Source organism: Vigna unguiculata, chromosome 3 (assembly GCF_037176805.1).
Source record: "Vigna unguiculata cultivar grain cowpea cultivar isolate G323 ecotype 2 chromosome 3, ASM3717680v1, whole genome shotgun sequence".
Taxonomy (NCBI): Eukaryota; Viridiplantae; Streptophyta; class Magnoliopsida; order Fabales; family Fabaceae; genus Vigna; species Vigna unguiculata.
The window spans coordinates 38,626,313-38,643,473 of record NC_140794.1 but is presented as its reverse complement, the minus strand read 5'-3'; the positions used below and the strand labels follow the sequence as shown (position 1 = coordinate 38,643,473).

General features: G+C 36.4%; 1 protein-coding gene across 1 annotated transcript; it reads left to right on the top strand.

The window, feature by feature from the left end:
* Positions 1–14,591: 14,591 nt before the first annotated feature.
* LOC114179488 (protein FEZ-like) lies at positions 14,592–16,403 on the top strand. The gene is made up of 3 exons (XM_028065842.2): positions 14,592–15,085; positions 15,182–15,486; positions 15,567–16,403. The coding sequence occupies exons 1-3, from the start codon at positions 14,902–14,904 to the stop codon at positions 16,263–16,265; spliced, it is 1,188 nt and encodes a 395-aa protein (XP_027921643.1). The 5' UTR covers positions 14,592–14,901; the 3' UTR covers positions 16,266–16,403.
* The last annotated feature ends 758 nt before the right edge of the window (positions 16,404–17,161 follow it).

Genomic DNA, 17,161 nt, shown 5'->3' with positions numbered 1-17,161 from the left:
AGGCGTAACACATCACAAGAGAAGCAAACTCCAAAGATTCCTAAGTTCTATGGTGGAAGTGATCCCAAAATCTTCCTTGATTGGGAAGCTAAAGTTGATCAAATTTTCAATGAAAATCATGTAAAGGATCAAGCACAAGTTGATCTAGTAGTTTTAGGATTTTTGGAGTATGCCAATACTTGGTGGCATAAAGTTTGTAAGAATTATGACCAAGGGCCACCCGCGGCTTCTTGGATGGACATTAAAACTCTTATGTGCGCTAGATTTGTTCCTCCCTCCTATAGGAAGGAACTTCTTTTGAAGCTCCAAAGGCTTCACCAAGGTTCTATGAGTGTGAGTGAGTACTTTAAAGAATTAGAGTCTCAAATGCGTAGGGTTGAAATAAAAGAAACTAACAAAGAGAAATAAAAAGATTTATGAGTGGTCTTAGGAGAGACATACAAGACCAAGTAGAGTTGTATGAGTACTCCACTCTTGAAAATGTTTTCACACTTGCCCTTGGGATTGAAATTCAATTGAAAAGAAAAAGAAGGGCAAAGAAGAGTTACTCACCCAACCACTACTTTAGTCACTCATGGAAGGGAAAGGATAAAAAGAAACATGATATGTTCCCTTCTAACTCTCATCAAAAACCACCAAGTAAAGGTAAGTCACCAAGTGATCACATTCACCATTTCACTTCTCAAAGATCAAGTTCCATTAAATGTTTTAAATGTTTGGGTTATAATCACATTGCTTTAAATTGCCCAACCAAAAGCACCATGATCTTAAAGAAGAGTAATGATGTTGAAAGTGAACACTCATCTCCCCATTCTCTTTCAAAAGAATCTTCTTCCTCTAGTAAAACTAAAATTTTTGAGAAAGACCCTATGTTATTAAGGCGCATGATAGGTCAAGATCAAAGTGAGCTTGAGCCAACTCAAAGAGAAAACATTTTTCAATCTAGATGCAAAATTAACAAATGGGTTTGCTCTCTAATTATTGATGGAGGAAGTAGTACCAATGTAGCTAGCACAAGGTTGGTGGAAAAGCTTAGCTTAGAGACCATTCCTCATGCTAGGCCCTACAAGCTTGCTTGGATAAGTAAAGAGGGAGAAATAGATGTCAATAAACAAGTCCTAATTAACTTCTCTATAGGAAGCTACAAAGATGAGGTTTTATGTGATGTTGTTCCCATGGAAGTCACACATATCTTACTAGGTAGGTCATGGCAATTTGATAAACAAACTTTACATGATGGTCATACCAACCAATACATTTTCTTTATAAATGGGAAAAAGACCATTTTACAACCTCTATCACCTCAAGAAGTTAATAAGGATAGAAATATAATAAGAAAAGATAAAGAAGAAAAAAAGGGGCAAGCTTTCACTAAGGTGTTACTTGCCCACAAAAATTTTTTTCTAAAGCAAGATGTGCATCACCCTTCCTTCTCTTCCCAAGCCAAAAAGGAAGGCCCAAAGCACAAGCAAGAGAGGAAGAGTACCCTAGAAAGTAAAGATGGCCTAACCAAAGCTAAGGGTAATATCCTTAGAAATGATGGAACAAAAGCTCAAAAAAAGGAGACACAAATCCTCCCCCAAACCAAGTCAAGCTCCATCTACAAAAGCTTAAAGAATTTGTGGTTAAATTCTCTCCAAGGAGGGGAGGATGATGAAGGATTGACACCAACCAAGGATGGAGGCACATGCTTAAGAAGACTAAGCATGTTTAGAAAGAAAGTTCACTAATCCTTCATCCCTTTCATTTGTGTTTGTTATTTTTCATTCCCTAAGTTGACTTAGTTGAATCAACTTTAGTTGACTTGTTGACCTTTGACTAGGTTTGACCTGTTAACTATAGTTGACTTGACTTAAGCCAACATGCTAATCTATGTTTATTTGCTTTGTAGGTTAATTAGGAGTAAGAAAGCAATGCTAGGTGGTGCATGGTGATTGGGGAGCATAAATGATGTGGAGGAGAGAGTAAAGCAAAGGCATAAAGCATAAAGTAAAAGGCATGAAGCAAGTGTACCTATGTACCATTGGTCTCCTTTGTTTTTAGCACTCTTTGGCCACTTTTTGGAGACATATGAGACACATTCTTTGTCTCCTTTTGTGCTAGAACGAAATTAGCCTTGCACACACCATAGCTAGCTCTTTTGTCTCTCATTTTTTGTAACCTTATTTGACCTAGTTTCTAGAAGCTAGGGTTAGGTTTTTGTAGAGACATCCTTAGGTATCTTTTATTTGCTTAGAGGCCCCTAAACTCTTCTATATAAGGGGTGCTCCTAGACATGTAAAAAGGTTGAAGATTTTGAAGTAAAAACACTCTTGTGTCTCAACCATTTGTGAGAGTTTCCTCCCTTGGGAGTGAATACTTTTAAGCCTTATCTTGCATAGCAAGTGGCGGCACACATCCACTCATCTTCAAGGTTGCCATGGCTTCTAGCCTAGCCTTGTAGTGGCGTGCTTCTCACATTTTTACCATATCTTTCCTTTCCATTTTATGTTTTCTTCTTCCTTTAATTGTTCTTGGTTTTCTATGGTTTATGTGCTTTCCATTTCCTTTTTGTTTTGAATCAATCCATCATCTTCTTCTCTTGAGCTTTGAGAAAGGAACCTTCACATCTAGATAGCTTGCTATCTTAATGTCCAGTGGGGATTTCACTTAGCTTTCTTAATCAACTCACACCATATTCAATAATCTTAAAAAGAAACAACATAATCCTTCATCAGAAATCTATTGGTTTCATGCAACATGTCTATACTATTTGTGACAAGCAGTATGCCATCAACATACAAGACCAGGAAAATGTACTTGCTCCACCGAATTTGTGATACACACAATCATAAACAACATTCATCTCAAAGCCAAATGAGAGAATCACTTGATGAAAGTTGTGGTACCATTGACGAGAGATGTGTGTTTTAGTCCATACATGGGTGGCTCAAGAAGCATAGGTTCTTGAGGATCTTGAGTTTTTTGTAGTAGATGTAACATATCGGTCGGATATTAATAATTTTAATAAAATAAAATAGAAAATATAAATAAAACCTCATTTGTTATGTTGTCTTTTCCCAAAACGCGGGAAAATTAAAAGCATACATTAATAGTATAATAATAATAATTGTAGATAAACACCAAAATCGATCATAAAACCAGATGATAAAAACTAAAATGAGCAGAAAGCGTAAAATCCCAAAGCTGCTCCGCTTCGATCTATGCCTCATTAGAACCACCTGCAACATCATTTGCTCTCGTGCAACACATTACACGATCATCGCAAAACACAAGCAGATAGGGTGAGCTAATTATATAAAAAATTATATATACATTACAGATATATAAGCACACACACATAAAAGAAACTCTATTCTTTGATTCCATACCACATGGCCACCACCATGTTATCCATGCTCTCCGTTTTTAGATGAATACCTCAAGATGCCCTTGCTGCCATACCTACAAGCTGTTAGTTTTGAAATGCTTGAAATGCCAAGAAGGTAGGGGGTTGAATTGGCTAGTTAAAAATTTAGACTATCTTTGAAAGCTAAAAATCACCTTTAATTGAATCAATTAGATCACCAAGTTAGGATGCAAAAGCTACTGGACAGTATACTTTCAATCGGTCAAAAACAGAGTTAATCGATTGATTTTACTAAACAGATTTTGTTCTGGTATAATCAACCGATTGAAATAGAAAAACAGTCGACTAAAATACTGGAAAAAATACAGAAATGCAGATTCGAGTTTTAAACCAAGAACAATGTACAAGAATGATCAAGACAGGTTCTAATTGATTATGTAAGCATGCTCAATGCTGCAGATGTCATGAAAACATACTAGAACACGAAAAAGATGATTTAAACTCAAGTTCTTTAAACTTTAAATGATTATGCAAGAGAGAAGGGTTAGAGAAAAGATTGGATCACAAGATTTTTATACTAGTTCACTCAAACCTGAGCTACATCTAGTTTGTCAAGGCAACCTGAGTCTGACTTTGCACTATTTCAAAAGATTAACAAAGTATTCACTCTTAAACTTTCAAAATAAGCAAAAACCACAAACAAGACTCTTAAATCATACAAGAATTACACCAGCATAGCAAGAACCCTCTTGCACACCTAGAAAACCACTAGGCACACACAAGGCTTGAGAAAGATCAAACCTCAGTGGAAACACAACCCAACCTACCACAAACAACCTTCTCCAAGCTTCAAACACAAGCCAAAAGCTCTAAGAATTGATCCAAGATCAATCTTCAACAACTACAATCTGAATGATCACAAAAGAGAGAGTTTTTCCAAGTTTCCAGAACAATTTCACGCTAAAAAATGGTCAAGTAACCTCTCTTTTGAAAATCACAGCTCTTATAGTCAAATTATTACGAAATTCAACAAGTTGATTTGCAAATCAATCGGTTGATTTCACTTGACTTAAGTGTAATCAGTCGATTAAAGAATAAATCAACTGATTGAATAAGTCACATTTTAAGACTACTGCAGCCAACCTTTTAACCTATTGAAAAACCATTCAACAGATTAAAAGAGACATTTTAACCTGTTGAAAAACCATTCAACAGATTAAAAAACACAACAAAGACCAAATACATCAAATTAATGCTACAAGGTCTACAATGTGAATTACAAATATCAAATACACTTTCTTAATGATGTATCCATGTGGAGAGCACACGTTCCAGCCTTGATCAACATGAATACCATACTCCTATTAATTTAATCAGCCACATCAATTTTTATATAGTCATCCCAATTTTATTCTTCCTCATCAAAATAATGCCCCTTGTACCCTTATCATTTGATACCATACCTCTTTCAAATTCAATTCCAAGCTAAGCCTAGTCATAGTATCTCCAATTACAGCAACCTATAACTCTTATCAGAACAAAATTCAAATCTTATTTTCTCACTACTCCAATTACCCCTTCCAATAAACCCCATGCAATCCATCATCACATCAACCCTTAACCATATGATTCACTTATAGCCTTCATGCATGCAACTTTTATAGGTTACTCAATCCTAGGTCCCATTCTATGGTCAATTACCACATGTAATACACAAACAGATCCCACAACGAACCCTATAGACCTAACCCCTTGCTGCCCACACAATGCACAAGAAAGGGCCTTCTGCATTGGTCGAGCGCCTGATGATAGTTTAGGAGTCGTGCCAAGCGGTGCGTAGAATTTTGGAGATTTCCATAAATCTCTTGCACATGCGCAATCCCAAAACTATTGACCTTTCATTTCCATACATACATGAGTCACCTTTGAAGGCTCACTCATCAGTTTTTGGGAATTTTCCAAAAAAGCAGAAATCCTAACGTTTGCAGAAAAAAAGCATACACAAATCACATCATACATCAAGTAGTTTATCAATTTACACAAAGATTATGAGGTTCAACTCCCCTAATTTGGGTTTCCTTGCACAAGTGTGCAAATTTCCTAGAGTCCTTGATCTACTTCTCTCACTTTTCACACACTCATTATGTTTGTAACATCCCGTCAGGATATTACTGATTTAAATATATAAAACAAATAAAAATATAATACCGCCACATTTATGAATAACCTCATTTCCCAAAAATGACAGAAATTTAAAATTTATTAAATGATCGAATAAAGTTTATAACATCCACTACAAAAACCAAAATAACAATGTTATAATTTCACCCATCAGGGTTTACAACAGTTTCCAAAAGCAACTAAAGGAAATGTAAGAAGTTTTCCCAGAAGAACCCCACTCCGCGACTAAGCCTCACCGGCTCCACCTGCATCAACATTCTCTGCTCCCGTGTACCGCGTACACGATCATCGCCAAACACAAGTAGATAGGGTGAGCTTATGAAAACAACATATATCATAACAGATATCAAATAACCAATTAAACAGATGTAAACTCCACAAGTATCAAGGTACCATCTCTTAATCAATTCTCTAACGTCTGGCTACAACCAGACCATTCGGGTTCTACCTCTTCTAGTGATTACCTCAAGGTAATTTGCTGCCAAACCTATCGGCCACAACCGACAGAGCACGTGCGGGAACCAATGCCGCGGATCATACACCGTAACGCCAGGTGGAGTTCCCAATTACGAACATAGTCCGTAATGTCCCAAGACTACCAAACTCGTCAGCCAACAACTGAGGAGGGCAATCTAGCTGGACCCATCCGTATTGGCCACAACCAGCACACTCACACCGGCAACACTCGCCAACCCGAGCTCAACTCAAGGGTTCCTCGTGTCCATCCGCCATCCCGAGTTCAACTCGAGGGATGCCATTCCGAGCTCAACTCTAGGAATGTACGTGTTTAACCCCTATCCCGAGCTCAACTCAAGGGATACGTTCCGAGCTCAACTCAAGAAACCCAACAATCTTACCTTTAAAGCCCCACCAAAAGCCTTGTAGAACACCCTACAAAGTCCAATAACTAGGACTTACAACAGCCAAATCAATCGCCTAGCGGGCGACACGTACCGCTAGGCGCCATCCGCTTCCAAACCGCCTGGCAGGGGACACGTACCGCCAGGCGCCAAGCGCCTAAAAATCCTCATCAGTTGAAAACAACGCCTGGCGGAACAGTTCACACCGCTAGGCGCATCCACGCTCAGTCCTCACAAAATACAACATAACCGCCTGGTGTAACTCCATCCACTGCCAGGCGGACTCGTACCAGACCTCGCGGACATTGTGGCTCTCGCTGGGTGGTCTACCAGTCCCTGCCAGGCGCCATCTCAGTGGTGCTACTGTACTGGTTTTCCTTACAACCCTGCACCAATTGAACTAATAACTAACCCTCACGGATTAAGCTATTTTCTCCAATTTATGGTATTGCCTACTCAATGACTAACTTGCTATCCAATTCCCTACTGTTCATTCATTTCTAACCACACACGGTATGACTTGGTTTCTCTCATATTCTACCTTATTCAGCACTACCACATTACAATGATTTCCACCTTGCTAATTACTTAACTTTAGTTCTAGTCGTTGTAGCCACTCTTGATTCATTCCCATTTCTTCTACTAATCTGAAGTTACATTCCCTCACAACAATTGTTCCAGTCTTTAATACCCTTGTACCTACCTCATTCCAAGCCACATTCCCTATTATGACGTAATAATAGCAAGACCTGTACTTACTAATACTCTTATTCCCCAAGCTACTCTCACCCATCTCTAATTCATGCTCAAGAACCTCCCCATCAATCTTTCCCAAGTCTTGCAACTCCAATCTTCTACTACCAATTAGTTTGAAACTGGACTTAAGCTAGACCATGTCGCCCTAAACACGCAGCAGTACCACCACTGCGCTGGCGCCTGGCGGCAAGCCTCGTGCCGCCAGGCGGTGCTTACTCTTCTGGTAATTTGCCAGAACCACCATACCCACAACTCCATCCATTCCTCATTCTCGCAAATATACACTATTCACCCCAATGAATTTCCAATGTCCACGATTCAGTTTACACACCCATCCATTAGCCAATTCTCCAAAGCCTTTTTACACACCTGTAAGCCTCCCGACAACAAAACTCCATTTATCTAACACTAAACCACCTTGTCACTGTTCCATCGAATTCCACTCTTAATCACACTCAAAATCACAACATTTTCACACCAGATCATCTCCTAAGATCCACCCCTTGCTTTCCCTCCGAACAACTCACGCCAAAACGCACAGGAAAACCCAAAACGAATACCGAACCCGCATCGCCTGGCGGTCACAACCAATCCTGCCAGGCGGTTCATGCAGAAATACCCAGAACTACAGGCTTTGAGTCGCCTGGCGGTACAAGGATTCACCGCCAGGCGCTACACCCAGAAACACAACAATATACACAAAAATAGATGAGCCGCTTGGTGGCTATGTATAGCCTGCCAGGCAGTTTCTGGAAAATTTCCAGAATTCAACAGGATCTTAGAACCATTACAGATCATGCATAATTTACATATGATTTTCACACAATTCATACCAATCAACAAATTTAACGTAGTAAACTCCCCTAACCTGGATCCTTGAGCTTAAACTTGAAAATTGAGAAGTTCTCCTTTGAACGCCAACCCTCCTTGGCTCCTCTCTATTCAGCCAATTTTCGTGCTCTCTCTCACTGGTGTATTTTCAGCTTGCCAAACCTTTGCTCTTTACCCACTTTTTCCCTTTTAAGGTGTGCCTAAACCTAGGTTATTAACCTAAAACGAAAATTGCCACTTTATGATGATTAATTCCCATTCATTGTCTCTTTATGGGCTGTTTCACAGCCACCCTTATTCTGCCATTCCACTAGGATGTTCCTCAACTCTTCATATTCAAGCCAAAGCCAAAAATATCAAAAATTAAAGTTTAATACAAGTTCTCCAAGGCTTGAACCCAATACCATGCAATCTCTAAATCAATATCTAACCACTTAACCAATTCAGATTTCATGCTAACAATCCTAATTCAATTGTCATATTATTTCACAACATGATTATAACATATTTAAAGTAACAACGAATAATAACATAAAATGGCATACATAAGACTCAAACCTAAGTCCTCTCACACAACCCAAAGTACTCTCAATCACATGAGCTAGCACTTTTCCACATCATTCCACTCATAATTAATTCTCCTACCCGCATTTATTAATTAATTATTTATTTATTTAATTAAATTTCACGGGTCTTACAATTTTTACGCATATCATTATTAAAATAATAAACAATTAAAATAACACACAAATGACATACACAAGACTCAAACCCAAGTCCTCTCAACATAATCAAGTAATCTCAACCATTTGAGCTAGTACTATTCCACATCATAAAAGCTAGCATTAATTTCCATAAAGGCTTCCACTTCCTGTATTTATTAATTAATTAATTAAATTTCTCGGGTCTTATAGTAGAGGTTATGAACTTGCTTCATCAAAAACAACTATATGAATCAGATATGGAACTTTCACCCACTCTTCCTCAAAGACAAAGTCTCTAGCCTTATTCTTTCCGCCCTAATTTAATATCCTAAAAAAATGTTGCAACTCTCGTCTCAAAAATTTGTGTTTAATTTGCGATCGTAGAATTTATAGCCATTGATCTCATTATTTGGTCTGTTTACCTCTAATGCATTCAACACAAACATTAAGGTTTGTGAAGTCAATGGAATCCAAGATCCCATTTGACATCATTGCACTATATTCATAAAGGTGTGACCTAGACACTTATGCCATAATACTCCTGAATAAGTTTCATCAACTTTACACTTAGTACCACATGATTTTGTATTTAAGGATTCATTATAGAAAGTCATCGTATCAAGCATATGTAGATTATCCTTAGCCAAAAGTGAACCGATTCCAATAACATTTGATTTTAAAGACAATCTGCATTTCCAAATGAACATAAATAACCTAATTTATCGAAATAGGAAAATGAAACCAAATTTCGTCTAGATGATGATACAACAAAAGTGTCTTTCAAATCCAAATAAAAGCCGATGCACAATAATAATCTAAAATGCCCTATAACTTCGACCTCCATCGATTTGTCATCTCCAACATATATCTATCTTTCATAATCAATTGGCTTTCGGTAGCTTATGCAACCCTTCATTGAAACACTATTGTTAGTAGTTGCACCAAAATCTAACAACCAAGTGTTTTAGTAATTTAATCTAAATTGACCTTAAAACAGACCAAAGAATGACTCATGCGATTTGAGCGATCTCACTTCTCATCATCTTTCCTCTCTTTAGAGGTACTAGAGTTTGTAGTTAGAAATGGATTTCTCAATCCTTAATGCAAGGTCAAAATCCATGCAGCCAAGAACAATTTTCATGTTCTCTTTCAAGTTCTTAAAAAAAAATGTTCAATTAAAAACCAAAAATGGGTTCAAATTGGTAGATATAGAAGCAATTGTAGTCGAATTTAGAACAAGAGAAATATCATTAAGCTCACATCATATAATCAATTAGGGCTATCTTGTTGTAATGATCATACATTGATAATAAAGCATGTCCAACAACAAACCCATCTTTGGATTGATTTATTATTGACAAAGAAAAACCTTACAATTATCACATGATTACCATCACAAGTGTGTATGCACTCCTGCCAAATATTAATCTTCCTTTGGGCCGATTAATACTAGCATGGATATACATAAACACAAATGTTTAACATTTCTCACGAACTATCTACTCAAGAGAGATCACTTTGGCGACTTCTTGATTCAATTTGCTTATAAAAATGCTAAACTACCAAAATTTGAATATTTATTTATTCCAAAACTAAATATATTTATTTATATATAAAAAAACCCAAATATAATTATGTCATAAGTGAGAGAGAAACTCATTAATTAATGATATATAGAATAAATAAATAAAATTTTATTTTATTAGGGCCTTTTGGTTTTCTTCTTCTCCCTTACGAACTCCACACTACAACTAACATATATCCAAAACCAACTAGGAAGGTCCACTTGCGAATGAGCGAATGCGTCACCATTGCAACTCCACCAGTGGGAGAGAAACCACCACACCGCTGCACTATGATAAAGATGCACCGCGAGTGAAGGAGCCACTATTGTTGTAACCCACCCTGACTCGATACCATACATGGCGTCTCATTCGAAGGAAGAGTACTATAACTCATGAATGTGCACAAGCAACCTCACAGGGAAGAAGAAGCCTTTCTTGCAACAAACAACAACACAACAAACCCCCTAGAAGCACCCCCACTGGTAGCAACGAGCGATAAACTTACCCGAAGCCACCGTGTACCAACTAACCACAATAGAGAGAGACCACCATAGTTAACCACGTGACTCTCAAACACACGACGCACCACTACTGCACAACCTTTAAGTGCTCTACAGTTGGAAGATCAAGTACCAATTTTTCATCTACTATTCCCAATGACCAGGTACAATATCGCATTCTGCTCTTTGGAATATTGGGAATTGCTCAAAGAATTCAGGGTTTATTGCTCTTTTATGATTGGTCTTTTTGATGCATAACCTAATAATTGGTATCAGAGCATATTAGATGTATAACTATGTTTTATGTCCCCAATTGCATGAACCCTAATATGTTATTTCCCAATTTTATGAAAAACCCTTATTGTGAAATTTAAGGTTTTTTCTTTTAATTGCTTATGAGAATTCTTGTGTGCAATTTCGTGTGGCATTGTACCAATCCAGTGCATTCTGATTAAAACCCCCAATTAAGGACTCTAATTATAAATAAAATCCCCAATATTTCATGACATATATGCTCTTAGCCATATATATATATATATATATATATATATATATATATATATATATATATATATATATATATATATATAAACTCTTTTAATAGATAAAAAATAACTTTTATTGGTTTTACCAATTTATTACCAATTAAGATATAGTTTTTGTTGGGTTATATATATATATATATATATATATATATATTTATATATGGTTATAGTCATATGTTATAGTCATTGAGAGATTGTGATTCAATATATATAACACATTAGTCTTGCACATATAAGGCCTTTGACACCACTTTAACCCCAAAACTTTAAGGCAATGATGTTATGGGCCTTTATTCTTATATAGTGTTTAACTTTGTCTTTTCTATCCAATGTGAGACTTTTTGACTCACACTTGGACTATTCCCAACAATCTCCCCTCAAGGGTTAGTCCCTTATTTTTTTTTTCCTTTTCATATGGATATATTTCACTTTAGGTGTATGAGTGACTCCTTTTTGGTTTTTGGTTATGGTTATGCGGTCAGTTACTTAGGTGACCCCTTTTTGTTATGGTTATGGTTATGCGATCAGTCACTCTGAACCATTTGGCTCTGATACCACTGTTGGGTTATATATATTTTTTCATATATATGGTTATAGTCATATGTTATAGTCATTGAGAGATTGTGGTTCTATATATATAACACATTAGTCTTGCACATATAAGGCCTTTGATACCACTTTAACCTCAAAACCTTAAGGCAATGGTGTTATGGGCCTTTATTCTTATATAGTGTTTAACTTTGTCTTTTCTATCTAATTTGAGACTTTTTGACTCACACTTGGACTATTCCCAATAGTTTTTTGTAAATTTTTCTTTTGCGTTTGATTTCAAGTGTTATTATTTGGTCTACACTAGTCAATTTGATTTTTGATGTGTGTGAAAACTCTTTCGATAACCATGTTCTTACGAAAGTTACTAGTCGTAGGTTTTTTTTTTGTATTTTACACCAATTTAACACGATTTTGTAGACTAAAAGTGCATTTTTTTTATCAACAATGAAAAATAGATTAATTATAGAGTTCAAACATGCATTTATTTAATTATGGTTTAAATATTGTTTTAGTATCTATTTTGGTTTTTGTTTTGATCCAGTGTGTTCAGTTTGGTCACTTTTTTTGCACGTTCAATTTGGTTCATGTTTCACTAAATTATGTTGAATTTTATCCTTTTCGTTGATGCAATTTAAATTGATAACAACAGAATGTACAAGCTAACACTGTTCACAATATGTGGACTGTTTTAATTATGAATGTTTGTATTTTGTTCAAATAAATCCCTATTTTAGTTAAATTTGTTCAATTGAGTCTCACTCTCCACTTCATTACCCTCAACCTCCACTTCGTCATGACCCTCACCATCCCCTCCTTCATCACCCTCACCCTCCATTTTATGAACCTTCACCATTGCCACCACCACCACCACTACCAAATTAAAACACCACCACCACCACAACCAAAACCACCACCACACTAAAACCATCGTCACCACCAAACTAAAGCCACAACCATCACCACCACAACCACTCTACAACCACCAACACAACTACCACCACTTCACTAAAATCACCACCACTACTACCACCCCCACTACCACACTAAAATTACATTCATCATGATCACACTAAACCCACCACCAACAACATCACAATGGTAGGGATTTTAGTATGATGATGGTGAATGTGGTTTTAGTGTGGTGGTAGGGGTTGTAGAGGGTGGTTACAGGGTGGATGAGGTGGGGGTTGTAGAGGGTGGTTATAGGGTGGATGTGGTGGTGGTGGGTGTGAGTTTCTTTGTTTGGTGATGGCGGTGGTTTTAAAGTGGTGGTGGTTGTGGTGGTGGTGGTGGTTGTAGGGTGATAATGGTGGTTTTAATTTGGTGGTGATGGCAGCAGTGGTGGTGGTGGTAGTGGTTGAGGATAATGAAGTGGAGGGTGAGACTAAATTGAACAAATTTATTTAAAATAAGGACTTATTTGAACAAAACACAAACAATCATAATTAAAACAATTTACGTAATGTGATATAGTTTTAATTATGTAAACGACATCAACAAAAAGGACGAAATTGGATATAGTTTAACAAAACAAAGACTAAATTGAATGCCCAAAAGAAAAGGAACAAATTGGACCAAAAGAATATTTAAATATTTAATTATTAGAAACTTCTATTTTTTTACACAACTTTTGTTAAAAGTATGTTTCTAATATGTGGATTAAAAATGTTTCTTTTCAAAACCATGATACTCCCCAATTGTTTGTCCTTCCATGTATAACACCAAGTCTATAAATATGTAATGCCTATTGTATTTTACGGTCATCGAAGATAAAATGTATATTTCTATGTCTTCAAGGTATCAACGTATATTTGATAAAAAAAAAAGTGTCAACACTTATATTCATGAAAAATAATCATTTCTAAATTTTACAAGCCATGAAGAAAATATTTGTTTTCAAACTAAACTGATTTAATCACACGCTGAGAACATTATAAAGCATTTGTAGCTAAGAGAAAGGTTGAAACAAAAGTAGTTTGTGGCAGAGAAGAAAGCCGAGAGAAATAAGGTATTATAGGCTGAAGCACCATGCTGCAGTTCTAAGTTAACAGTTCTGACATTAGATAAATCGGTGGCAAACACACATGTGTGTAATTTATTAGGAGTACAATAATAATTAATTTAAGCGGTCCCTCAACCACATTAGACTTTGATCACACGTCCGTTTGTTGTTATCTGAAATTTGTCAGAAACGAAATAGTGGTTAATTAGTATTAAACCTTTTCATCCTGACAAAACCAGTGGAATAGAAGCTCTGGGGAATGGAATAGAAACGGGATTTTCGGACTCTGAGGAGACTTGAAATTAATAGTATAATCGTAGGTGGGTCTGACTGGAATTTTGTGTTGAATTATATATATTTGAGCTGTGTTTTGGAATTTGGTTCTGGTCCACGTTTCCAAATGATATTTCAAAAGTTACAAACACAATGCATAAAATATATCATTTTCTTGGAACTTTGCTTTGTCTTGGCTTCTAGCGGATAAGCGTAATAGGGTTTCATGAGGTTAATATGTTGAAATGGTATTTGACCGTAATCCCTAGATGCTGCTACTTTGGTGGTTTATTGAGATTCCACCTTTTGGGTCATAAACTAATCACAGAAAAAAATGGTTGTCATAGAAGTCACAAAATCTCCATGACTTAGATTTGTTTCTTGGTATTGTACGGTTGTTCTCTTTTTAATAGCCTTGCCTTTTGCTTCTTTCTTATGTACATATGAGCTAAACCAAACCTCGCAAAACACGCACTCCTTTAAACTACACCACAAAAGGTGGCTGAACCTTCGGATGCAGAACCCTCTTCAGGAAGCATATAATGGCTTCTTCACATTGAGTGAATTTCACTCTCTCCTTCCTCTTCTTTGCTCTTTTGCTCTTGCTCTTCTCAAACAGCAACTCAAATTAATACACTTCTTCTAGGGTTAATTTGTTCAAACCCTTAAACCGCATCTCTCTCTTTTTCACAAGTTTTGGTTAAATCTTATAGCAGCCACAACAAGGGTGAACAAAAGATTAGCTAGGCTTAATTTGCTGGTAGAATAGAATAGTTTTAAGACATGGAAGAGAGAAATGATAACGGTGAGAAACTGGATGAGGTTGTGCTACCGGGTTTCAGGTTCCATCCAACAGACGAGGAGCTTGTTGGATTTTACCTAAAGAGAAAGATTCAGCAGAGGCCACTTTCCATTGAGCTCATCAAGCAGCTTGATATCTATAAGTATGATCCTTGGGATCTTCCAAGTAAGAGAACACACACTGGCTTCAAACTTTGTACCCTTTTTATTTTATGCAAGTATCTAACAAGGTTTTCATTTTTTATATGGTTGTGATGTGTAGAGTTGGCGACCACTGGGGAGAAAGAGTGGTATTTCTACTGCCCCAGAGACAGAAAGTACAGGAACAGTGCAAGGCCTAATAGGGTAACTGGAGCTGGGTTCTGGAAGGCTACAGGGACGGATCGCCCTATATATTCCTCTGAGGGTTCCAAGTGTATTGGTCTGAAGAAATCCCTAGTGTTCTACAAAGGTAGAGCTGCCAAAGGGATTAAAACTGATTGGATGATGCATGAGTTTAGACTACCTTCTCTCACTAACCCTTCTTCATCCCCTAAGAAGTTCATGGACAAGACCATTCCTGCTAACGTGAGTAAAACTTCTAAAACCACTAGTTCAAAAAACCACCTCTTTTCCAGGTTGCTGATAACTTGTTTTTGAACTTGCAGGAATCCTGGGCAATCTGCAGAATCTTCAAGAAAACTAATGCTACAGCACAAAGAGCTCTCTCTCACTCTTGGGTCTCACCCGTACCTGAAACCACCACATCAGATCATATGTTTTCCACTGATAGATATGGCAACCAATTTTCTTCACCAAACATGCCATTGCCAAAGAAAACTAGCTTAACCAGCCAGTTTTGTACTTTTAATCACAGTGACACACAACAACACTCAACCACCACTAGTAGCAGCACCCCTTGTCCTATAGATATTCTAGCTTCTTATAACAAACCAATTATTAATCCATTAATGCTTTACAAGCCCTTAGATCTGTTACCCATTTCAAATGGAGACCTTAGCACTGGCTTAATATTCTCATCTCCTGTTGAAACTTCAACAAACTGTGCTAAATCTTCGATGGATGTTTCTTCATTGCTAATGAGTACCTCAACTTCTGAGGGAATGTGCACAAACTTTGGTGGGTTACATGAGCATAGTAACGGCTACCAAATACCACTACTACGTGAGATGCAAGGGAGCTTTGGCAACCACGATGACAATGTGTTGGTAAAGATTCCTAACGTGAATGTGCCTCGTGTTGCTGACCAACAATCGGAGACAGTGCGATCCATTGGGTTTCCATTCAGTATTGGCGATGCATGGAAGTCAAATGCGCTTTGGGATACTTCATCTTTGTCCTTGTGATACACCTCCTAGTTATTCTGCAACCGAGGACTATACGTGGTTTAATTTACATAAATTAGAAGCCATTTCTAACCAGCAGGGATTAGCTATAGTGTATGAATTGGATTTCTATTTAGTTTTCATGCATGTAGTGTAGATTTTTTGTTAGGCTTCGAACCTTTTTAATTTGTAACGGACAAGATATGTGAACTCTAATGTTTGTAGAAAGAATTTTGGAAGTAATTTGGAAGTTTCAAAACGTAATGACCTGAGAGAAATTGAAATTTTTATATTCAAATTTTGTTAGTTATTTACTTATATTTCTTATTAGATTCAAAATTAAAATCTTATAATGAAATAATTTTTAGCATTCTATCAAGTTATGGGGAAAATTTCACATGGTTAGTGTTGTAAGTTTAAATATAAGAGTTTTATTAAAGAAATTACAATTTTGATGAAACAAATATTAATATGTTTTGATGTGTGGAATTAGATGAAGTCAAATGCAAAAAACATTAGGCAGAGATACATAAATAGTAGACATATTAAGAAGTATTGGAAATTACAAGAAGACTTAAGATAAAGTTGGAAGAAACTACAAATGCAAGTGCTAGCTGACTCAAGTTTTCTAAAGATAATTTTAACACAAACATATTTATATTCTTTGAGTTTATAAATATATGATATGAAGAAAATTATTTCTTTCATCATAAATGTTGAGTGTAATATTGTAAGCAAAAAATCAAACACATTTTGAAAAACATTACCTTGTGTTTAAACGAGAGATTTCAATAATTCCAAGAAATTAAAATACTTAGTAATTGAATTACTTGCAATTGAATTATATTTGTTTCTTAAATAGTTAGTTTGGATAAAGTAATTGAAATATTTTAAATTTCAATTTTCTTTGTTGGATA